Genomic DNA, 25,661 nt, shown 5'->3' with positions numbered 1-25,661 from the left:
AATTTTTGCCAGAACCCAAGGTCACTAAGATTGTCTCCTTTGCTTACTTGTAGGTATTTATGGTTTTAGCATTTATATTTAGATCTGTGATCTCTTTTGAGATATAAAACTTTACATATATGGTGTGAGAGATAAGGGTAAACGTTCATTTTTCTGCATTTGAATATCCAATTTGTTAAAAAGAATATCATTTTCCAATTATATTGCCTTGGCACCTGTGTTAAAACTCATCAGTATACATGTGTATCTATTTTTTTTTTAAAGATTTTATTTATTTATTTGAGAGAGAATGAGACAGAGAGCATGAGAGGGGGGAGGGTCAGAGGGAGAAGCAGACTCCCCGCCGAGCAGGGAGCCCGATGCGGGACTTGATCCCGGGACTCCAGGATCATGACCTGAGCCGAAGGCAGTCGCTTAATCAACTGAGCCACCCAGGCGCCCATGTGTATCTATTTTACTCAACTCTTGATTCTGTTCCATTAACCTATGTCGGTCTTTATCCTAATAACACAAAGTCTTGAGTATAGTAGCATTATAGTAAGTCTTGGAATCAAATAATGTTAAGTTCTCCAAATTTTGTGTTTCCAAAATTGTTTTGGCTAATCTAGTTCCTATGCATTTCCATAAAAATTTTCAAATTAACTTGTCAATTTCCCCAAAAATCCTACTCTAACTTTTGTGACTGAACTGAATGTACAGATCAATTTGGAGACAATGGACATCTTAACAATATGGAGCCTTCTGATCTAAGACCACCTTATATCTCATCATTTATTCAAGTCTTTTTTAAGTTCTCTTAGCAATGTTTTGCAGTTTTTAGTGGATAGGTCATACAGAATTTTTTCTTCAGTTTATGCTTAGGTATTTCATTTTTTCTGATGTTACTGTAAACGTATTTTTAAAAATTTCCCATTGTTTCTTGCTGAAATAATGGCAGTACGGTTGGTTTCTGTATCTCACAATCTTGATAAACTCACTTAGTAGTTCCAGTAAGTTTGTAAATTCCTTAGGATTGTGTACCTAGTCAATCACGTCAACTGTGAATAAAGACTCTTTGAAATCTTCCTTTCCAATCTCAGTGTCTCCCTCCTCCCTCTTTCTTGCCTTATTGCACTCACTAGGACCTCTCCAGTAAAGAAGTGGTAAGAGCACATCCTTGCTGTGTTCCTGATCTTAGGAAGAAAGCGTTCAGTCTTTCACCTTTAAGTTTCTGCATCTATTGAGATGGTTATATCCAACGTTCTTTCTAAGTCTGTGAGTATGGTAAATTGCATTGATTGATTTCCAAATGTTAAGCCAACCCTGTACTCCTTGGATAAACTCCATTTGTTTATGATGTTATTTACTAACCTGTATATATGTTCCTCAGAGATACTGGTTGTTATTTTCTTGTAATATCTTTTTTTAATAAGCCCCGAGTGATTTTTATATTGGGTAATTCTTTATAGATATTGTTGGGACATATTCCCTCCTATTTCTGGAAATATTGTGTAGAATTTGTATTGTCTTTCTTAAATGCTAGCTAGAATTCACTAGGAAATCCACCTGAGACTGGAGTTTTCTTTGTGGGATTTTTATAAACTCAACTTATAATTTAATAATTTAATAACTCAAATTTAATTGAATTTAAAAATTCAATTTAATAGATAGACCTATTTATGTTATTTTTATTTGTTTTTTAGTGAGTTTTGGTTTATGCCTTACAATGAATTGTTCTTTCACCTAATTTTTCCAATTTGTGGGCATTAAATGATTCATAATATATCTTAAGGCCTGTAGGATTGGTAGTAATATGTTGCTTTTTATTTCTGACATTTCTGAATTGCATGCATTCTCTTTAAAATTTTATTTAGAGGTTTATAAATTGTATTGCTCTTTTCAAAAGCAACAAGTTTTTATTTCATTCATTTTCTCTGATGGTTTTCTATTTGCAATATTACTGATTTCTACTGTTATCATTTCCTTCCTTTTACTTGCTTTGGGTTTAATTTGCTCTTCTTTTATTGATTCTATGTTGGAAGCTTAGATCACTGATTTGAGATCTTTCTTTTTAAATATCAGTATTTATGCTATAAATTTCTCTGTAAGTACTGCTTTAGCTGCATCCTCAATTTTTTATGTTGTATTTTCATTTTCATTAAATCAAAGATATTGTCAAATTTCCTTTGTGACTTCTTCTTTGACTCATGGGTTATACAGAGGTATGCTATTTAATACCCAAATATTTGGAAGTTTTCCAGAAATTTTTCTGTTATTAATTCTATTCTATTTTTAAATACTTTTTAATTCCATTGTGATCAGAGAAGTTTCTTTGTATGATTTTAATTCTTTCAAATTTGTGGATGTTTGTTTTATGACCCAGAATATAATGTATCTTGGTGGATGTTTCACATGCACTTGAAAAGAATGTGTTTTCTTTTGTTGGGTGCAGTGCTCTATAAATGCCAATTATGTCAAGCTGGTTGATAATTTTGCTCAAGTCTCAGCTCTATCTTTACTAATTTACTGCCCACTTGTTCTATCAATTACTAATAAAAGGGTTTTGAAATCTCTGATTATAATTCTGGTTTTATCTACTTCTCCTTTCAGTACTACTAATTTTATTTTCATGTATTTCAAAGCTTTGTTACTAGGTAAATAAGTATTTAGGATTGTTATGTCCTTATGTATGGCCTTCTTATCCAGTCTGTCAATCTCTGCCTTTATTTGGGGTGTTCAGACTACTTAACATTTAATATTATTATTGATATGATTGATTTTAGTCTTTATCATGCTATCCACTTTCTATTCTCTCTGTTCTTTGTTTCCTTTCCTCTTTTTTCACCCTTCTTTTGATGTTTCTTTATGATGCTATTTTATACCCATCATTACATTATTATATATACATCTTTGTTCTTGTTCTTGTTGATTTTATGGTTGTTTTATGGTTTTTAATAATCACAGTCTACCTTTAAGCATATCATACCACTTTATATGTAGAGTAAGGACCTTCTAGCGGTATACTTGCATTTCACCTCTCCCAATCTTTGTGGTATCATCATCATACATTTTACTTTCGTACTGTTTTGAGTTTATAAATGTCACAATACACTGTCAGTGTTTCTGCTTTAAATAGTAAATTAACTTAAAAATTTTTTTTGAATTTTATTCAGTAATTGCATACATATTGATATTATTTTGTTATTTTGGAACAATTTATTTGTAATGTCAGAAAAATAAGCAATTATATTTTATTTGAAATGAAGATTTTCAATATAAGAGAAAAGGAATATAATTGTGGAATCAAAAATGTAGGTAGAACTGGATTGGCAATATCAATATTAACTCATTCCTTTACAGTTTTAATACCTATCTTTTCAAAACTGTAATAAAAAACATGTAACTTAAAATTTATCATCTTACCTATTTTTAAGTGTATAGTTCAACAGTTAGTTAGCTACCCTTTAAAGAGATTTAGTAAGAATAAAAGTCCTTTATATTTACTTACATAATTACCACTTTTGGAGTTCTTCACTCCTTATATAGATCCAGATTTCTACCTAGAAGCATTTTTCTTCTGCCAGAAAAATTTCTTGCAGTGCTGGTCTTCCATGAAAAGAGAACTCAGCTTTTATTTGTCTGCAAAGTTATTCTTTTGCCTTCCTTTTCAAAAGATATTTTTGATGGGTCTGTTGCTACTTATTAATTTTTCTTCTCGTATGAGATCTATTTTCCTGTTTCTTTGCATGCCTGGTTATTGATTGTTATATGGTAGACATTGTGAATTTTATATAATTTGGGATACTGGATTTTTTTGTATTACTTTAAATATTTGGGGGGAATTTGTTCTGCATATGGAGTGAAGTAAACTTGTAAACAATTTGATGTTTTGGCTTGCTTTTAACATTTGTTAGACAGGTCCAGAATGTCTTTTAGTGTAATCCACACAGGTCAGAGTCTTAGGGCAGAAAGAAGGGTTGAGAAGGGTACAGAGTGGATCTGGAGGGCCAAATAAAAGTTATCTGATATATAAGAGTAAATGCTTATTTTCATATCTGATATTCCAATAGACTGTAATTTCCTTGGGGTCAAAGACAAAATGTCTTTCCCCATTTATATCCTAGAGATTAATAGTATCTCACGCATAACAGGCATTTGTTAAATGTTTGCTTTCTATATATTTTTAAAAACATAACTGTAATCTTACATTTTTCTTTTTAAAATAACATGTAGTTATTTTAATAGTGATAGCATTTTTTAAAAAGAACTTAAAATAGTATATATTTAGTAAGTCTATTTCATCAACTTACATTTTCCTCATCCATTCTATCTTTCTAATTTTTCTTTTCTTTTCCATATCTTGCCTTCTCTTCAGTTTAGAGAAATGGAATTTGATTTCTTTTTCTTCTCCCACCTCTACATTTTCAGTAGACACCCAAAACTATTGAGAAATGAAAAATGAATATACAAAATGTTGAAATACTGATTGTGAGGTTATCTGGCTACAGACAAGAATTTCTGTAAGTTCAGTGGGAATATGCCAAGGTAGAAATAGAGGAGCGAATACACCCCTTTTAAGGTATTTCTGATTATGTCATGGGTGAGTGGCACATTGAGCTTTTGGAGGCACATGTCACAGAAAGACTAACAAAGTGCTAGTATACTGAGGTACTTAAGAACTATTTGTTGAATGGATAAATGAATAGACATACTCCAGTACTGTTTTTGTTTTTCATAAGAACAGACCTTACCTACTCTTAGTGCTGTTGACTTTTGAAGACTCTAAATCTCAAGAAGTACAGGTACCCTTCAAGAACAAAGTCTCATCATTACATCCCCGGAGTTTGTGGTTTCCCTGTGTGACATGCTATCCTAACTGGTTTCCTGTTTTCCTACTTTGAATTCATTCCCTCCCTTCACCACATACACATTAAAGAACAAGGAGGAGAGTTTGCTATCCCCCGCAACCCTATGTATTTGTCCCTCTTAAAGCACGTATTTACTGCACTATACTGAAATTTTCTTTTTACTTTTGACTCTCTCACAAATTAAAAGGAAAGATACTTGAGGGGAGGGACTATTTTATCTACCATTGTATCCCTAGCATTTAGTACAATGCCTGACATATGGTTGGTATGCAATAAGATTTGTTGAATGAATGTATGAATTCACACCTTGATTATTTTCATTTTCATACTTAGTATACTTAATATACCAATTCTATAATCTGCCTACCACAGATTGAGGACCTGAATGAAGACATGAGCCCATATAGACATCTAGAGCTATATAGAACCTGATTATATTAACCTATAAAATGTAAGCTTACAAACATCCTTAGGTAGAGATTATCTCCACAAAAAGGACATTAAACATGGATGTCTATGGAAAAGTCCCTAAATCGTATATGTTTTAAGAACTATGTATATTTAAAATAATTCCATTCGATTAATGAAGACATGTTGAAGTTCCAAACACCATGACAATCCAAATGATTTCCCCCCAGTCTCTGCTGTGACAAGCTCTGTAAGAGAAAATGTCATATTTTTCTCAAGAATTCCCACCTCTAGTCCAAGGATTAATCAATATAGAGTCAACAACATTTTCAAATTTGCTTCACTATAAAGATGCTAAACTCCTGAGTACCAGACAGTATCTAAAGATGACCCAGATCAAAGCTCATTACTAAAAGTAGAAGTAGAGGAAAAAAAAGGATATATTGCTGATCTTGAAGTATTATTAGTAACCCTTGAGTAGTTAATGTCATCACTTTTTATCAGTTAAATCACCAAGATTTATTATTTTAAAATTAATTTTCAAGAAGACAAATGAGTTTCTAAATATATAAGATTCAAAGTTATTAATATTTCTCTTTTCTTACTGTATCAGAGACAGGCCTCCAGCCATTGTTCTCTACACGACGATACCAGCCACTATGATCCTCTTCCTGAAGATCATCACTTTTAATATGAGATGTATATTTTGCTGGAAGTTTTGTATAATCTCTAGGGCTATTAGCACACAGATCTTCAATATGTCTATGAGTGAAAATTTTATAGTATATATCAGGTGGAAATTTAACCTGTATATGGAGAAGTTCAAAGGACCATTGTAATCTAATTACAAAAAAAGGTTTACATTTTAAAAACTTACATCTTTTAAATTTCACATAAATGTGCTTTAAAACTACCAAATAAGAATTCATCCATACTTACACCACCTAATCTGAATCGTACATGAACACCAGCAGCAGCATCTAGAAGCTCTGCCTATAAAAAAATGTATTACTCTTCAACACTGTAGATATCAATTCACTACTTCTCACTCTATCATGTTAAAATAGTTGCTGAATATTGATTATTTATGAAATAGGTCAAATAAATAAACCTCAAATAATTATTTTTAAATTAAAAATATTTTAAGATTTAATTTCTTATGGGCATCCAATAAGTAAAACAGTTTTTATGGTAACTGGAAAAATGATACTAAACTATGTTTACATTCTATGCAACATATAAGTATAAAAACCAACTGATATGTTTTTCACAAAACAGAAATTTTATATGTCCTCAAATATATTATTTAATTTATTAAATTTAATAAATTTAATTAATAATACTATTGAGTATTATTTTACAGGTAAATTCAGAGAAAAAATTATGATTGGCTAATTTGAGTTTAACACCAGATGACCTATCCTAACTAGCTTTTATTAAGTCAAAAATACATATTTAAATTTTGTAAGAATTGTCTATAATTGGTCTTCTAAATTTTAGTGCCCTGCACCAAATGCAAAGTAGAGAAAACAATTTTGGGTCCTCAATCAGAAGACAGTTTAATCTTACCTCCTGATAATATTAAGTTAGATGAGAAAATACATGTTATCCTAAGTCATTCAGTCTGTAAGGCCTGAAAGACCACATGGACTTTTGCACAATTTTCTCCTGACTAAAGAGTATATATATACATACATACATATATAGGGTCACAGTTCAAAAATGAAAAAATATGTTTTATAACAGGATCTAAAACATATAAAATTCATAAAATTTATACAGGTGACACTTGAACAACACGGGTTTGAAGTGTGCAGGTCAACTAATATTTTTTTGTAGTACAGTACTGTAAAAGTAATTTCTCCTCCTTATGATTTTCTTAACATGTTACTTTAGCTTACTTTAATGTAAGAATACAGTATGTAATATATATAACATATAAAATATGTGTTAATTGACTACTTATGTTATTAGTAAGGCTTCTGGTCAACAGTACGTTATTTGTAGTTGACTTCTTGGAGAGTCACAAGATACACATGGATTTTCGACTGCATGGTGGCGGGGGGGCGGTCAGTGCCCCTATCCCAGTGTTGTTCAAGGGTCAACTGTATGTAATTTTTAAGCAAAATTCATTATATATACACTTTTATTTCCACTAAAGTAGGCAAATCTTAAGGGTATAGCTTCGTGGATATTTTTTTCTTTCCTCTTTTAGTCAGTTAGGGTGAGAGGATGATCAAGTCAATCCAATCAGAAATTGAAGTGGGTCAAGCCTGGATTGCAGTTTTACTAATCTACATCTGGTTTGTCCACTTCTAGTTTTTCTCTATTTCTTAGAGGTGGTCCTGGTAAGTCTCTATCTCCTCAACTATGAAAGCCTATAGGAAATTCAGGTGTACTTTTGGGAAGATTTGAGTTTACTTCTTTATCCTTCTATCATCTACAAACTTAAATGGCGATGAGGGTTGGCTGGGTATTTGAAGCAGTTCCCTTCCTTTTAGCATGATTTTGTCTCCTAAACTCATGGGAATTTTTATTTAGTAGAATAGTGTTATTTAAAGTGGACTTAGATTAGTTGTAAATACTCACTGCAAACTCTAGGGAAATCAAAAAATAGTAAAAAAGAGGTATAATTGATATGCTGAGAGGAAAGAAAATGTAATCATATAAGATGCTCAATTAAAACCAGAGAAGGCAGAAAAAGAATGTAATACAAAAAAAGAAAGAACAAGGGCAAGAAATAGAAAACATTAACAAATATGTTAGATATCAATCACTATATTAAATGTCAATGGTCTAAATATACAAGGTAAAAGGCAGAGACTATAAACATAGATTAAAAAAATAAGATCCAACTGTATGTTGTCTATAAAAAAACATTTTAAATATAAAGACACAGATAGGTTAAAAGCAAAGTAATGGAGAAAGATATAACATATTAACTAACATTAATTATATGAAAACTGAGCAGGTATATTAATTTCAGAAAAAGCTGAATTAAGAGCAAGGAAAATTATCAGGGATAAAGAGGAGGATTACATGATGATAAAGTGGTCAATTCTCTATGAAGATATAACAATCCCTAAAGTATGTATGCCTAACAACAGAGTATCAAAATATGTAAGGTAAAACCTGAAAGCACTACAAGAACTAAGAGAAATCCACTATTATAGTTGGAGAATTGAACACCTCTCTGTCAGTAACATATTCAGCAGACAGAAAAATAATTAAGTCCATTAAGAAACTGAACAACACTTGTAATCACCTGGACCTAACTGACATTTCTAGAACACTTCATCCAACAATAGCAAATATACACTCTTCTCAAGCTCATATGGAACATTTACCAACATAGAACATGTTATGGACCATAAAACACACCTTAACAACTGTAAAATAATAGAAATCATACAAAGCATGTTCTCAGACCCCAATGGAATTAAATTAGAAATCAGTAACAGAAGGATAGCTGAAAAGCCCAGAACTTGGCAATTCAACAATACACTTCTTAGTAACAAATGGATCAAATAAGAAGTCTCAAGAAAAATTTAAAAATACTTTGACCTGAGGGAAAATGAAAATACAGCTTATCAAAATTCATGAAATGCACAGACAACAGTGCTTAGAGGAAAATTTATAGCACTGAATAAATATATGAAAACAAGCAAGACCTGAAATCTATAATCTAGACTTCCATCTTAAGAAACTAGGAAAATAAAGCAAAAGTAAGCAGAAGTGGGGCACCTGGGTGGCTCCGTTGGTTAAGCGGCTTCCTTTGGCTCAGGTCATGATCCCAGGGTCCTGGGATCGAGCCCCGCATCGGGCTCCCTGCTCAGTAGAGAGCCTGCTTCTCCCTCTCCCTCTGCCTGCCTCTCTGCCTACTTGCGCTCTCTCTGTCAAATAAATAAATAAAACCTTTAAAAAAAAAAAAAGTAAGCATAAGAAAAAAAATGATAAAATTTAAAACAGAAATCAATGAAATTGAAACAGGAAACCAACTGAGAAAATCAAAGAAATTAAAAGCTAGTTCTTTGAAAAGATCAATAAAATCAGTAAGCTTCTGACCAGGGAAACTAAGAAGGAAAAAGAGAGAGAGGGAAGACACAAATGACTAATATCAGAAAAGAGGGGCTATCACCACTGATTCCATGGGCACTAAAAGGATAATTAACAAATATTAAGAAAAACCCTATGCCTACAAATTTGATAGCCTATATGAAATGGTTCAAATGCCTGAAAGACACAACCCGACAAAATTCATACAAGCAGATATAGAAAATCTGAATAGACCTATTAAAGAAATGGAATCAATAATTAACCTTTCAAAAAAGAAAGCACCAAGCTTCGATTGGCTCAGTGGTTAACACTACCAAACATTTCAGGAGAAAATCATATCCATTCTCTGCAATCTATTCCAGAAAACAGAAGCAAAGGGAACACTTCCTAACACATTCTATGAGTCCAGCATTATCCTAATACCAAAACCAGACAGAGACACTACAAGAAAGGAAAATTACAGACGATTATCTCTCATGAACATAAATGCAAAAATCCTCAACAAAATATTAGCAAGTCAAATTCAACAATGTATAAAAGGAATTATAGGGCGCCTGGGTGGCTCAGTTGGTTAAGTGACTGCCTTCGGCTCAGGTCATGATCCTGGAGTCCCGGGATCGAGTCCCACATCAGGCTCCCTGCTCGGCGGGGAGTCTGCTTCTCCCTCTGACCCTCCTCCCCCTCATGCTGTCTCTCTTATTCTCTGTCTCTCAAATAAATAAATAAAATCTTTAAAAAAAAAACCAACAACAACAACAAAAAAAAATAAAAGGAATTATATACCATGACCAAGTGGGATTCATTCCAGGTATGCAAGGCCATTATCAAATTACAACAGGCTAAAGAAGAAAAATCATATGATCATATCAACAATGCAGAAAAAGCATTTGATAAAATTCAATACCAATTCATGATAAAAACTCTGACAAACTAGGAATAGAGGCAAACTTCCTCAATTTGACAAAGGATATCTACAATAAACACACCTATCATATTTATTGGTGAGAAACTGTATGCTTTCCTGCTAAGATAAGGAACAAAGCAAAGATGTCCCTTCACCCTTCCTATTCAACATCATATTGGAAGTCATAGCTAATTCAATAAGAAAAAGAAATAAAAGGTATACAAATTGAAATGGAAAAAAAAAAACACCTGTTTTTGTTCACAGATCACATAATTGCCTATATTAAAAATTCCAATGAATCAATGAAGAAATTCCTGGCACAAGAAAGCAACTATAATAATGTTGGGGGATACTACATTAACATACATAAGTCAATCGCTCTCTTATATACCAGCAACAAACAACTGGAATTTGAAATTCAAAACACAATGCCACTTATATTAACAACAAAAAAGTGAAATATGTAGGGTATAAATCTAACAAAATATATGAAAATCTGTATGAAGGAAACAACACTGTAATAAAAGAAGATCTATTTTTTAAAGATTTTATTTATTTATTTGAGAGAGAGATTAAGAGAATGAGTGGGAGGAGGGGCAGAGGGAGAAACAGACTCCTGCGGAGCAGGAAGCTCACCCCAGAACCCTGAGGTCATGACCTGAGTAGAAGGCAGATGCTTAACTAACTGAGCCACCCAGGTGCCCCATAAAAGAAGACCTAAATGAGAGATATTCAATGTACCTGGATAGAATGATTCAATACTGTCCAGATGCCCACTCTTCTCAATCTATAGATTCAATGCAATCTCACCCAAAATTCTGCCAAGTTATTTTATAGATATGGACAAACTGATTCTAAATTTTATACAAAAATGTAAGAGACCTAGAATAACCAACATAATATTGTCATTTGCATAATTTTGAAGGAGAATAACAAAATTGGTGGACCCATCTTTAAGATTTCCTGTAATAATCAAGTGTGGTATTAGCAAAAGAAAAGACAATAGGTCAGTGGAACAGAGACAGCCTGGAAATAGCCCCACATAAATATAGTCAACTTATCTTTGATAAAAGAGCAAAGGCAATTCAATAGAGTAAGGATAGTCTTAAACAAATGGTGCTGGAAAAACTGGACATCCACAAGCAAATGTTTAATTCCAATTCCAGTTAGTTAACATACAGTGTAATATTAGCTTCAGTTGTAGAATTTAGTGATTTCAACATTTCTTCTTTGATTTCCCGTTTGATCCATTCATGATTTAGTAGCATACTGTTTAAATTCCATGTATTTGTGGGCTTTTCACTTTTTTTCTTGTGGTTGACTTCTAGTTTCATAGCATTGTGATCAGAAAAGGTGTGTGGCATGACTTCAATCTTTCTGTATTTGTTGATGCCTATTTTGTGACCTAATATGTGATCCACTCTGGAGAATGTGAGAAGAATGTGTATTCTGCTGTTTTAGGATGGAATGTTCTGAATATATCTGTTAAGTACATCTGGTCCAGTTAGTCATTCAAAGCTACTGTTTCCCTGTTTATTTTCTGTTTAGATGATTTGTCCATTGATGTACATGGAGTGTTAATGTTCTCTACTATTATCTACTATATTATCAATGAGTTCCTTTATTTGTTTCATATATCAGGTGCTCCCATGTTGGGTGCATAAATATTTATAATTGTTGTATCTTCTTGTTGGATTATCCCTTTTATTATGATATAGTGCCTTTCTTTACCTCTTGTTACAGTCTTTGTTTTAAAGTCTATTTGTCTGATATAAATATTGCTACTCCCTCTTTGACACTCATTAACACAATAGATGTTTCTCCTCCTTTCACTTTCAATCTGCAGGTGTCATTAGGTTTGAAATGAGGTTCTTGTATACAGCATATAGATGGGTCTTGTTTTTTTATCCATTCTGACACCATATGTCTTTTGATTGGAGCATTTAGTCCATTTACACTCAAAGTAATTATTGATAGATATGTATATACTGCTATTTTATTACTTGTTTTGTGGTTGTTTTTGGAAATTTTCTCTGATCCTTTTTTATCTTTCTCTCTCTCACGTTTTGCTGATTTTCTTCAGTGATATATTTGGATTTCTTTCTCTATATTCTTTGCATGTTTATTAGTGGTTTTCAATACATGGTTACCATTAGGTTTGTATATAACTTCTTCAGATAGCAGTCTATATTATATTGGTGGTCACTCAAATTTGAACCCCTTCTTTTCTCCTCTCCTTCCCACATTTTAGGTATGTTATTATATTTTACATCTTTTTTATGTGAGTTCCTTGACTGATTTTTACAGAAATATTCATTTCTACTGCTTTTGTGTTTCCTGCCTTTATACCGTCACTTTTGGTCTCTACTTTCCACTCAAAGGATCACTTTAATATTTCTTGCAGGGCTGGTTTAGTGGTCATGAACTCCACTGGTTTTTATTTGTCTGAGAAACTCTTCATCTCTCCTTCTATTCTGAATTACAGCCTTGCTGCATAGAGTATTCTTGCCTACAGATTTTCCCCATTCAGCATTTATATATCATGCCACTCTCTTCTGGCTTGCCAAGTTTCTGTTGAAAAATCTCCTGCTAGCCTTATGGGTTTTCCTTTATTTCCTTTATAAGAAGTTAAGGACTTCTTTTGGCTTGCTGTTTTTTAAGGTTTTTTTTCCTTATCACTATTTTTTTTAAAGATTTTATTTATTTATTTGACAGAGAGATAGAGAGCACAAGTAGGCAGAGCTGCAGGCAGAGGGAGAGGGAGAAGCAGTCTCTCTGCTGAGCAGGGAGCCTGATGCGGGGCTCGATCCCAGGACCCGGGATCATGACCTGCCGAAGGCAGCCACTTAACCAACTGAGCCACCCAGATGCCCCTCCTTATCACTATATTTTGCAAATTAAATATGTCTTGGTTTTGGCTTGCTTTTGTTGATTTTGATGGGAGCTCTCTGTGCCTCCTGTATCTGGATGTCTATTTCCTTCTCCATATTAGGGAAGTTTTCAGCTATTATTTCTTCAAATAAATCTTCTTCCCCCTTTCTCTCTTCTTCCTTTGGTACTCCAATAATACAAATGTTATTACGTTTATTGGAGTCATTCAGTTCCCTGAGTCTATTCTCATGTTGCACAATTGCCTTTTCTCTCTTTTGTTCAGCTTCATTGTTTTCCATTACTTTGTCTTCTAGGTCATTAATTCATTCCTCTGCTTCTTCCAGCTTACTGTTCATTGCCTCAAGTGTGTTTCTAATCCTGTGTATTGCACTCTTCATCTCTGATTCTTTTTTAATTCTTTTATCTCTGTGGTAAGGGTCTCATTGATGTCTTATATTATTTTGAGTATCCTTATGATCGTTGCTTTAAATTCTTCATCAAGCATGTTACTTATATCTGTTTTCAGTTAGATCTCTGGTGGTGGCCTTATCTTTTTCCTTCATTTGGGATAAGTTCCTCTGTCTTCACATTTTGCCTAATTCTCTGCCTTCTTCTCTGTGTTAGAAAAGCCAGTTATGTCTCCTGCTCCTGAAAGTAATGGCCTTATGAAGAAGAGGTCATATAGTGTCCAGGGACTGGTACTTCAGGGAATATCTCCAGTGTGTGCTGTGTGCATTCTGCTGATGTGTTCTCTGCTCTATCCTTCAAGCCAGTCATCTACAAAGGCTCTCCTTGCTTGCTGTGGGAAGTGTTTGGTCCTTGGCTTGAATGTGGCGAGTTTTAACTAGGTGTGCTCTGGTCTGCTTCTGAAATGAGACCTATTATTACCTCCACCAGAACTGAGGCCCTGCAAAACTCTCTGGTACAGAGGCATGGTATGAGCAGGAGTTTGTGCTGGTCTTCCTGGGGAGAGGTCCACCACTGGGACTGAGGCAGGTGTGACTGAGAAGGGCAGTTCCACCAGGGCCGGGAGTGGTGGTGGCATAGGACTTGGTGTATGCAAGTTAGGCAGCCAGTATCAGTGCTGCACTACTTCCCACAGGTGGCTCTGTGTTTATGCTGAGGGGCAGGGTTGGGAAATGGTGCTGGCCAGCTCCTCTGTTCCCAGAGAGGTGTGCCTGTGAATGCTGCCTCTGAGGGACACACTCTGAGAAGAGCAAATAATCACCCCCTGAGTGCCCTAAGTGTTCTTAAGATTGCAGTTTCCAAGCTGTCTGCTCATGGGATGTTTGCCCACTTTCTCTCCAGGAGTAGGGCAGTGTCCTCCAGGCTCTATCCCAGCCAAGCCTGCTGACCTTTAAAACTCCAGATTTTATTAAGCCCTGCTGGTTACAAGAACCCATAAAATTCAGTCCCTCTCATTCTCCAAGCCAATGGCTTTGGGGAAATGTTCTCCTTGTGTGTTTCCTGTGTGCTCCTGTCTCTTGCCCGAGAAGTGACCACAGCTCACTTCATAGTACCCATGATCTATTTCTCCTTTAAACCATGTCTCTGCACTTCCTACCTTCTTTGATGTGGCTTCTGCTCTTCTTTTAGTTGTGGAATTTGTTATGTTGGTCTTCAGGTCAATTTCTGGGGTATTTAGGATGATCTGATAGTTATCTACTTATATTTGTGGGATGAGACAAGCCTAGGGTCCTCCTACTCTATTGCCATCTTCCTGCTCTCTCAAAACTAGACTCTTAAACACAGAGAACCAACTGATAGTTTCAGAGGGGAGATGGGTGAGGGGGATGGGTGAAATAGATGAAGGGGATTAAGAGGTACAACTTTCAGTTTTAAAATAAATAAGTCATGGAGATGAAAACTACAGATAGGGAATATAGTCAATAACACTGTAATGACATAGTATGGTGACTACACTATACTTATCTTGATGAGCACTGAGTAATATATAGAATTGTCAAATCAATATGTTGTACATTTGAAAGTAATATAACAGTGTATGTTAATTATACTTCAATAAATATAATTAAGAGGGAAGAAAGAAAAAGAAAAAGGCAGAAGATAAGGAGAAACTATTATAGATTCTAAGACATTAGAAAGATCATTAGAGAATATTATAAATAATTTTAGTAAATAAACTTGAAAATTTAAGTGAAATGGACAACTTCCTAGAAAAATACAACTTATCAAATCTAGCACAAAAATAAATATAAGATAGGAATAGATCTGTAACTATAAAGGTGATTCTGACAGTTATTCTTAGTGCTCCCTAGTCTACTATTTTCCTGATGGTGGAGGATTTTATGTGTGTAAACTGACAACTTAATTCTAAAATTTACATGGAAATACAAAGCATCCAACAATAGCCTGGAAGTGTCTTCTTGAAGAATTACAAAATGGGAGTACTTCTCTACCATATAATACACTTGTTATAAACCTGTAATAATACAAACCTATAGTAATTATGACAAGGGTAGAAAAATAGACTATGGAAAAGAACAGAAAATGCATAAACAGACCCATACAAAAATGGTTACTTGATTTATGATAAAAGTGGCATGGAGAGCAGTGGAGAAAGGACTATCTTTTTAATAAATAGTGTTTCATCATTTGGATATCTATATGGAAGAATATGAAAGTGACTTCTACCTCACACCATATACAAAATATCAACCCCAGGTGTACTGCAGATCTAAATATGAAAGGCCAATCAATAAAGGTTATATATAATATAGGAAAATTCTTTCATGACTTCAGGGTTGGTGAAGTTTATAAAAAGCACCAACCATATACAAAAGGGTTGATAATTTAAACTACATTAAAATTAAGAACTCTGTTCACCAAAAGACAGTCTTGTTTCAAAATATTAACCTAGGGATTGGGGAAAGAGGGTGGAAATGTAGATGAAGCAGGACTGGCTGTGAATTGCTAATTGTTGAAGTTAGGGGATGGGTACATGTGGTTTATTACTTTATTCTTTCTACTTCTGTCTATGTTTGATGTTTTTCGTGGTAAAAAAAAAAAAAAACAGTGGGAAGCCCATCTTAAGAGTGACAAGTCAAATCATATAATGAAAAATGATTTGTGCAGCACAGAGAACGGACAAAGGGCTTGTGTGAAAAATATATAAAGAACTGCTTAAAGCCCAGAAAAATAAGAGACAATACACACATAGAAGACACGAAAAAAAATGTCAAGAGCTCAGCTGATCTGGGAGGATGGTCGTTGAGCTGTCGGGTGTCAGAAGAGCCAATGAAGGAAACAAGCAGAAAGGGAAAGAAAGCTTTTAATCACTTACTGTAATGGTACTAAGTAAGAGTTGGAGCCCCTAACACTGGAGGAGGCAAGGATTCCACCTGGTCATTTCCCCCCTCCCCACCCAGGGCTGCAGCGTTTGAGAGTGAAGTGGAGCAGACACGAGTGTCCTCTCACTGTTAGGGAGTCCCAACTTTCAAAACTCTGAGGCGTGACTGTGTGGGGTAGGGGGTAGCGAGGAGATTGAGGGAGGAGAGTCTGCGAGGACTGACTCAGAGTGGGACAGCACAGGGGCCTGAAGCCTCAGATTGAGAACTAAGAATGAAGGCGCTGGGACCAAAAATTTAAGTATGCCTAAAGGGAGGACTGTCCCTAAAAAGCTGATAATATTAAGCACTGGTAATGATGCAGAACACCAAGAATTCCAAAAGATTGATGATGGTTAACACAAATTGTACAGTAACTTTGGAAAAGAGTCTGAAATTCCATTTCTGGGTGGAGTAGAAATTTGTATACATGTGCACAGGACAGATGAATAAGAATATTCCCAAAAGCAGTCTTTGTAACAGACTCAAACTGGAAAAAACAATACAAATGTCAATCAACTGTAGAACGAATAAACAGCAGTATATTCATAAAATGAAATAACTGTCATTATTTTTTAGAAAATGAATAAAATTCAGCCACACGAATGCAATGCTGAATGGTAAGATACAGAAGTGCACCAGAGGATTCTATTTACATACGGTTCAAAAATAGAGAAGACTGAAAAAAACAAAACAAAACAAAACAAAAAAACAAAGCTTCAATTCAAAATAGTGGTTGCCTCTTGGGAGCAGGGAGTTGGCCGAGATGTGCAGAGCACCGGAAGGCAGGGGTCTGAAGTGTGAGACTCTGATCTGGGTGATGGTTACATGGGGGATTGTTTGTGATGATTCACTGAGCTACACATTTATGTTTTATGAACTTTTCTATGTGTGTGTCACACTTTAAGATAAAGTTTTTTAAAAGAAACACATATAAGCACATTTATAAAGCAGTCACACATTTTGAAGGGAAAAAACAGATGCTGTATGAATAAATAACATCCTCACCTCTTTAGGATCAATATATTTCACTATTTGACGTGGCTCTCCTTGTCTTCTGATATCAATCAGTCTTTTATAGTGTTGGAATATAGCGACATTCTAAAGGTTCAAGCACATAAGATTCTATGGTCAAAACTGGATTTTCTACCTCTAAGTTAAGCTTTGTGCCTAACCAGGGCAAAATGAGTAAGAACCATAAAATAGACTTTATGTATGTAAACTAGATTTTAGAAATATTATCCACTCAGGGTTTGCTTTGGCAAGCTAGGAAATACTGGTTTTATTCTCACAGAGTTTTACCCTTAACTTTGGAACTACATCATTAGCAACTATAAATAAAATACCCAGAATGTTGGTGGAGTCACTTCTATGTACTCCAGAGTAAACCAGGAAAAAGACAAAACAGCCTACTGGTTAAGAACATTGAGTACGGCATAGCATTATCTGGGTTGAACTGTTAGTGTGACAGTGGACAAGCTGCTTAGCTTCTCCACTCAGTTTCTCATCCGAACAACCGGAATGACAGGGATATCTCATACAGCTATGGTGAGGAATTAATGAGTTAATATTTGTAAAGCACTTAAAACAACTTCTGGCACAAGAAAGCACTAAATAATTATTATCTTATTATCATTCCAGAAACCTCGGTCCTGTAGTAATGCCATTGATTTACAAACCCAATCTACTATTCATGTTAGCACAGTATTTAGTCAGATGACTCCAAACAATTCTTCTATCTCAGAAAACTATTTCTTTGGTAACATTCTCCTTTTACCCTATGCCCCCAAAAGCCCTTAGTAACTCTTGGTAAACTTGCCCTGCTGCCCCAGTATGCTTACATCAAATCAAATCAACTCAAACTGAAGTAACCTACAGCACCAATATGACAATCTGAAGCCCCACTGCAGTTGTCTGTGGAAAAGGTGCAGCTCACATCAGCTGACAAAGATGGCACCTGCCATTCCCATCTGCCTGTCTGGCTGGCAGGGAAGGAAAAGAACTTGTATGTTGGTGAACAAAGAAGCTGGGTGGGATGACAGTGAAAGCTGGTCCAACATGTCCTGCAGGCTGTAAAATGCCTTTTTGTTGTTGCTGTTGTTCAAGTGATTTTAATGATTGGAATGCACAATTTTTTAAATACACAAATAAAAAGTTTTAAAACCTGCAGGAAAAAAAAAAAAAGCAGTACAACAGATCAATGAAACCAGGAGCTGGTTCTTTGAAAAGATCAATAAAATTGATAAACCTTTAGCCAGACTCATTAAAAAAAAACAAAACAGGGGCGCCTGGGTGGCTCAGTTGGTTAAGCGACTGCCTTCGGCTCAGGTCATGATCCTGGAGTCCCGGGGTCAAGTCCCGCATCAGGCTCCCTGCTCTGCAGGGAGTCTGCTCCTCCCTCTGACCCTCCCCCCTCTCATGTGCTCTCTGTCTTTCTCATTCTGTCTCAAATAAATAAATAAAATCTTAAAAAAAAAACAAAAAAGAAAGAGAGGGAGAGAGAGAAGACTCAAACAAAATCAGAAACGAGAAAGGAGAAATAACCAACAGCACAGAAATACAAAGGATTATAAGAGAATATTATGAAAAACTATATGTCAACAAATTGGACAACCTAGAAGAAATGGAGAAATTCCTAGAAACATATATCCTCCCAAAACTGAAACATGAAACAAAAAATGTGAAGACTGATAACCACCAAAGAAACTGAATCAGTAATCAAAAAACTCCCAAAAAACAAAAGTCCCAGGGCCAGATGGCTTAACAGGCAAATTCTACCAAATATTTAAAGAAGAGTTAATACCTATTTTTCTTAAACTATTCCAAAAAGATAGAAGAGAAAGAAAACTTCCAAATTCATTCTATGAGGCCAGCATTACCTTGATATCAAAACCAAACAGACATTGCTAAAAAAGAGAACTACAGTCTAATATCTCTGATGAACAGATGCAAATATTCTCAACAAAATATTAGCAAACTGAATCCAAGAATAAATTTAAAAAATGATTCAAAATGATTAAGTGAGATTTATTTCTGGGTTGCAAAGGTGATTCAACATTCACAAATCAATCAGCGTGACATATCACATCTACAAGAGAGAGGATAAAAACCATATGGTTACTTCAGGGGTGCCTTGGTGGCTCAGTTGGTTAAGCGTCTCTTGATTTCAGCTCAGGTCATGATCTCAGGGTTGTGAGATCAAGCCCTGTGTTGGGCTCCATGCTGAGTGTGGAGCCTGCATAAGATTCTCTCTCTCCCTCTCCATTTGCCCCTCCCTTTTCTCTTAAAAAAAAAAAAAAGAAAGAAAGAAAAGAAAAGAGGCCTCAGAGAGATCCCTCACCCCTCCCACCACATGAGGACATAGCAAGAAGACAACTGTTCACCTATGAACTAGAAAGCGGGTCCTTCCCAGACACCAAATCTGCTGGTGCCATGATTTTAGACTTTCCAGACTCCAGAACTGTAAGAAATATATTTCTGTTATTTATAATTTACCCAGTCTATTGTAGTGCAGCCCAAATGGATTAAGACAGCTACCAAAGTTTGACCTAAATAATGTCAGAATACATTTTTTCCTCAAGTTCACATGGAACATTTACAAAAATAGACTTTAAGCCAGGCAAGTTTCAACAAATTTCAAGTTATTAAAATCATATAAATAACCGGCTTCAGTGGAATTAAACCAGAAATCAGCAACAGAAAGGTAATTAGAAAACTCCTAAATATTTGGTAATTAAGCAACATACTTTTTTAAAAAAATTTACTTATTTATCTGAGAGAGAGAACACAAGCAAGGGGAGGGGCAGAGGGAGAGAGAGAAGCAGACTCCCGACTAAGCAAGGAGCCCAATGCGGGGCTTGATCCCAGGACCCTGAGATCATGACCTGAGCTGAAGGCAGTCACTTAACCCACTGAGCCACCCAGGCACCTATAAGCAACACCAAGCTGGCTCAGTTGGTAGAGCATGCAACTCTTGATCTTGGGGTTGTGAGTTTGAGCCCCATGTTGGGTGGAAAGATTACTTAAAAATAAAATCTTTAAAATCAATCAATCATGGGTCAAAAAAATCACAATGGAAATTATAAAATATGTTAAATTGAAATGTAATAAATATATGACATATCAAAACCTGTGGGATACATCTAAGGGAATGTTCAGGGAGAATTTAAATGCTTTAAATACATATATTATTAAAAAAAGAATAAATGTATAAAATCTAAGATCTAATGTTCCATCTCAAGAAGTGTGAAACAGAACAGCAAACCAAACTCCCTCAAAAGATGAAGGAAAACACAATAAAGATCAGCAGTTAATGAAATGTAGAGTTAAAATAGAGAAAACCCACAAAGCCAAAAACCAGGGTTTTTTTTTTTTTTTTAAAGATTAAGACAGATGTAGAAAAATAGAAAACAGATATGAGAAATACCATCCCAATCTTACAGACATTAAAAGTACAGTGAGAGGAGATTATAAACAACTTTAGGCAAATAAATTTGACAATTTTAAGAAAATGGACAGATTCCTTGAAAAGTAACATCAAAATGGGCATAAGAAGAAATACAGTTTTGAACAGTCCCGTATTATTAAAGAAATGGAATCCCTAATTAGAAACCTCTCATAAAGAAAACTCCTAGCACACAATGTTTTGCTAGTGTATTCTCCCAAATATTTATAGAAGAAATAGCATTAATCGCACAAATTCTTTCAGATAATATAACAGAAAGAATACTTCCCAATTCCCTTTATGAGGCTAGCATAATCTTGATATCAAGATCTGGGAAGTATATGACAAAAAAGAAAAATTACATTCATGAGCAAATATGCAAAAATCCTAAATTAAAGTTGATAAAGGAAATTTTCAACTTTTAATGCTTGTGGGTCCTATTCCTGGACTCCAGGGGAGGCTATACTTTAACATTTACCAAGGTGAAAATGACTAGGCAAAACTTCAAAGCATGGATTCTATTTCTTCCCTGAGCACACACTGTATATCTGCTTCATTAAAGAAAATAACCAGGAAGGAGCATTCTGAACATAAAAGAAAAAGGAAGAAACTTCCCTGGTTCCTGTAAGACTGAAGTCTACAGCCCTGCATATATTAGAAACTTAAGATAAGGTCTACAACTTTCTAAAATATTCTTTGTCTAATAATTTGTAACTCTTTATGTATAAAATGTATATAACCTTACACCAAATGTTCTCCCTTACCAAAGCACTCTCTTCTTTGTAAAGACTGTGTATCCAGGGCAGCTGTCCTAACTTGGACTTGAATGAAACTCTCTTTTTTTCCTAGAAATTCTAAAAGGTTTGTTCATTTGTGTCAATAAAGTTTAGCAGATCAAATCCAGGATATATCAAAAAGGGTAATAATACATCAGAGTGAAGTGGAATTTATTCCAGGAATACAAGGTTGGTTTAACGTTTGAATATCAAGCAATGAAATTCACCACATGGAAAGAATGAAGACAGACCATATGATCATACAGTAAATGCAGCAAAAGCATTTGATAAAATTCAACACCCAGAGTTTTCATAACAACAAGAATAAAAAGCAAACTAGGAATAAAGTTAAATTCCCCAAACTGATGATAAGTTTTCACAAAAAAACTACAGGTAACATCTTAGCTGATGGTGGAATATTACATGCCTTCAGCGTTCAACAAAAGGGCAAGAATGCCATAATTACTGCTTCTATTCAATCTTGCACTGGAGGGTCTGATCAGTGCAATAAAGAAATAAAAGGTATAAAGTTTGCAAAGAAAAAATAAAAGTTGTCATTCAAGGATGACATGCTTAAGTGGAAAATCCAAAGGAATCTATAAAAAAGCAATTAGAAATAATAAGTGCACATTAGGCTGGCAAATAAAAATAAACTATATTTCTATAAACTAGAAATGAACTAGAAAATAAAATTTAAAAATAATACCACTTACAGCAGCATCAAGAAATGCCAAGTACCCAGAAGTTAAATGAAAGATGTTTAAGACTTCTACACTGCAAACTACAAAACATTATGGAGAAAAAATTTTAAAGATCTAATAAATAAAGATATGCACCATGTTCATGAAAACTCAGTGTAGAAAAATATCAGTTCTCTCCCAAATTGATCTACTGATTCAATACCAATTATATAATCTCCACAATTTTTGCAAAAATTAATGAATTGATTCTACTATTTACATGGAAATGCAAAAGCCCTAGAATAGCTATGACAATCATGAAGAACATCAAAATTGGAGGACTGTAGTGCCTGATAGAGCTACAGTTACTGAGACAGTGTGGTATTGATTCAAATAAAGACAAATAGACCCATGCAACTGAACAGAGATGATAGAAAAGACACTCCCGCAATTTACTATGGGAAGAATGGTATTTTCAGTAAAAGGTACTTAATCATTTGGTTATCCATAAAGACAAAAATGAACTTTGTCCATACCTCTCATCATCACAAACATTAATTTGAGATGGATACTAGATCTCAATCTACAACTAAAGCAATTAAGCCTCTAGAAAAAATATAAGGAAAATATCTTCTGGCTTCAGGTTACATAAACATTTCCCCCAGATTTATTTCAATATATTTGACAAGTAATACTGTCCTGGGTGAGTTGGGTGTCCACCTTGGGATCTCTTTCCCCACTGGAGAAAGGAAAGGCCCAGTGGGCTCCTCAGGGCTGCCTTGTGCCTGGTGATGTGATCAAAGTGAAACCCCTCCTCTTATCCTTCTAATGTGGTCCTTCCTCTTCTCTCTGGTCCTGGGCTCTGGGATTTTCACAAGAGTGCTTTCTATGGATAGTTGTTAGTTGGTCTTCTTGTGAGGGGGACTGAAGTTGAGAATGACCTATGTTGCCATTTTGATATTGTCACCTCTTTAGGTAAACTTTTTTTTTTAAAGATTTATTTACTTATTTGACAGAGAGAAAGACAGCATGCAGAGGGGAGGGCAGAGGGAGAGAGAGCATCTCAAGCAGACTCCACCGTGAGTGCGGAGCCCAACATGAGGCTTGCTCTCACTACTCGGAGATCATGACCTGAGCCGAACTCAGGAGTTGGACACAGCTGACTGAGCCACCCAGGTGCCCCTAGGCAAACATTTCTTATACAGGACACAGAAAACACTAACTATAAAGAACAAGTGATAAATTGGATTTAACGAAAATTAAAGATTTGTCATTATCAAAAAACACCTTTAAGAATGCAATGAGGCCAGTCTGAAGAAAATATCTACAACACACGTATTCAATAAAGGACTTCTGTTCAGGATATATGAGAGACTCCTCAAAGTGAATGTTGACAGTGTAATAGTGGATGTAATGGGATTTGGGGATTTGAAGATTGGGAGGACAGGTAAAAAAGAAAAGGAGGGGTAGGGATATTTATATCCTCATCATACATCATAAGTCACATAATCTTATGTTAGCATGATGGAACAAGGAACAAAGGTTTAAGGGCGCCTGGGTGGCTCAGTCATTAAGCGTTTGCCTTCAGCTCAGGTCATGATCCCAGGGTCCTGGGATCGAGCCCCACATCAGGCTCCCTCCTCGGCGGGAAGCCTGCTCTCCCTCTCCCACTCCTGCTGCTTGTGTTCCCTCTCTCGCTATCTCTGTCTCTGTCAAATAAATAAATGAAATCTTAAAAAAAAAAAAAGAAACAAAGGTTTAAATATTCTTTAAAGAAGTAAGGTAACAAATAGAGGAACTAAAAAATAATCATATATGATACTGGGAGGGGAGATAGGCAAGGCTGTGTAAGGGATAAGCAAGATAAGCTCTCAATTATCTTTGCAGAAAGTCAACGGGTCACTTATAAAGTTGATAAATAAAAAATAATTATACAAGAATATTATGCAGAAACACAGAAATAACTACTACAAGATCTAAAACAAAAAACAGTTAAAAGTGGTTCCCTTTAGGATATGAGGGTAGAGAAGAGTACGAGAGGGTAAAAGAAGTGCTTTTATTTATAAGGTCTCCTACATTATTTTACTTAATGAAATATATATATATTATTTTTATTTAAAATATTCAAATGTGAGAAAATGCCTTGATTTACATTAGTTTGACTATGCAGATTAGTCATTTATAAGGCCACGTAATGTGTTAAAATTGGCATCCTTATTTAGAAGTCATCCTCTGAGCCACTTGAAGCAGAATGTTTCTAGACTTAAGATCAAATGTATTCTCTTTGAATCTCAGAACTATTATGGTTCCATGACTTTCATGGTTAGCTTCTCTTCAGTTTCTAACCACTTTTTAAATGCAACTGTGCAGTCATACCTTCTGTTGCAGGGGTACCATTTTATCTTCCGATACAACCTGCTTAGAGACATTCAACATACTGATCTTATCTAAACTGATCACCATTTTTATTTCATTTTTTTAATTTTCTAAATCTTTTTTTTACATCATTGATTTCCCTTAAATATCAGTTGATCCTTGATTGTGCATTAATACTTAAGAATGAAGGTCTATGTCAATTTTTCCAAGGAACTAGTCGGAGTATCCCGAGCTTTTTTGTAAGTCTCCATTTTCCCATCGTTGTCACATATGAATGGAAAGATGGTCTGGGAGCTTTGTAATGTGGGTGGAATAAGATAATCAGTAGACTCTCGGTGGGGGGGGGGGGTATGGTTAGGTAGCCAGCAATCAAGCACGGTGTCTTTCAAATACTAAAATTAAGAGACTTTTATGTGTAGTGCCAAATCCACAATAGAATTAGCTTTTCCCAATAAATAGTTCACTTAATTTTTTACAAAAGAGATAAGCCATCAGGGTTTTCCCCCTAATAGTAAATATCCCTACAAGCAAATTTTTTGACCAATGGTAAATATCCATTTACCTGTAGCTTTGGGGCTTGAAGTGACAGCACGGACATCTGTCACAGCTACACTGCATACCAGTAACCTTGTATGTAACCAAATAACCAAGTAATGCCTACGGTCATTCTCCTGCCAGATCTTTTAAATTGCTAACTCCAAATCGCTTCTTGGCCTTTTGGCTAAGATCAAGTGTAAATTGCTAACTCAGAATTGATATCCTTTCTAGGGTCCCAGTGACAAACCAGCTCTCTCACTGGAGCCCCTCTGATGTGTGTCGAGGCAAGTCTTCTACACAGTTCTATCCTATTTTTGGTTTTCCAAAAATGAGATAAAATTAATCTGCTCATGAACTCCCTTCTCTCTGGTATGGGTTAACTTTCTGTCTACTGTCATTTCAATAGGGTTCTGCA

At 35.0% G+C, this 25,661-nt stretch overlaps 1 protein-coding gene and 1 pseudogene across 1 annotated transcript in view; one reads left to right on the top strand and one right to left on the bottom strand.

Annotated features, from left to right (window-relative positions):
* CUNH11orf65 (chromosome unknown C11orf65 homolog) overlaps positions 1-25,661 on the bottom strand; it is a 61,766-nt gene that overhangs the window by 8,465 nt on the left and 27,640 nt on the right. The window contains exons 3-4 of the mRNA XM_045895115.3: positions 5,861-6,061; positions 4,290-4,420 (exon numbers count right to left, since the gene is read on the bottom strand). Coding sequence (XP_045751071.2) covers positions 4,290-4,420; positions 5,861-6,061 — 332 coding nt within the window. The remainder of the gene's footprint in view (positions 1-4,289; positions 4,421-5,860; positions 6,062-25,661) is intronic.
* LOC123858158 (U2 spliceosomal RNA) lies at positions 25,411-25,632 on the top strand (annotated as a pseudogene).

The sequence above is a fragment of the Mirounga angustirostris genome, unplaced genomic scaffold (genome assembly GCF_029215605.1).
Source record: "Mirounga angustirostris isolate CCGP_5_RB_7025 unplaced genomic scaffold, mMirAng1.0.hap1 SCAF_13, whole genome shotgun sequence".
NCBI lineage: Eukaryota > Metazoa > Chordata > Mammalia > Carnivora > Phocidae > Mirounga > Mirounga angustirostris.
This window is presented reverse-complemented; position numbering and strand designations above follow the sequence as displayed.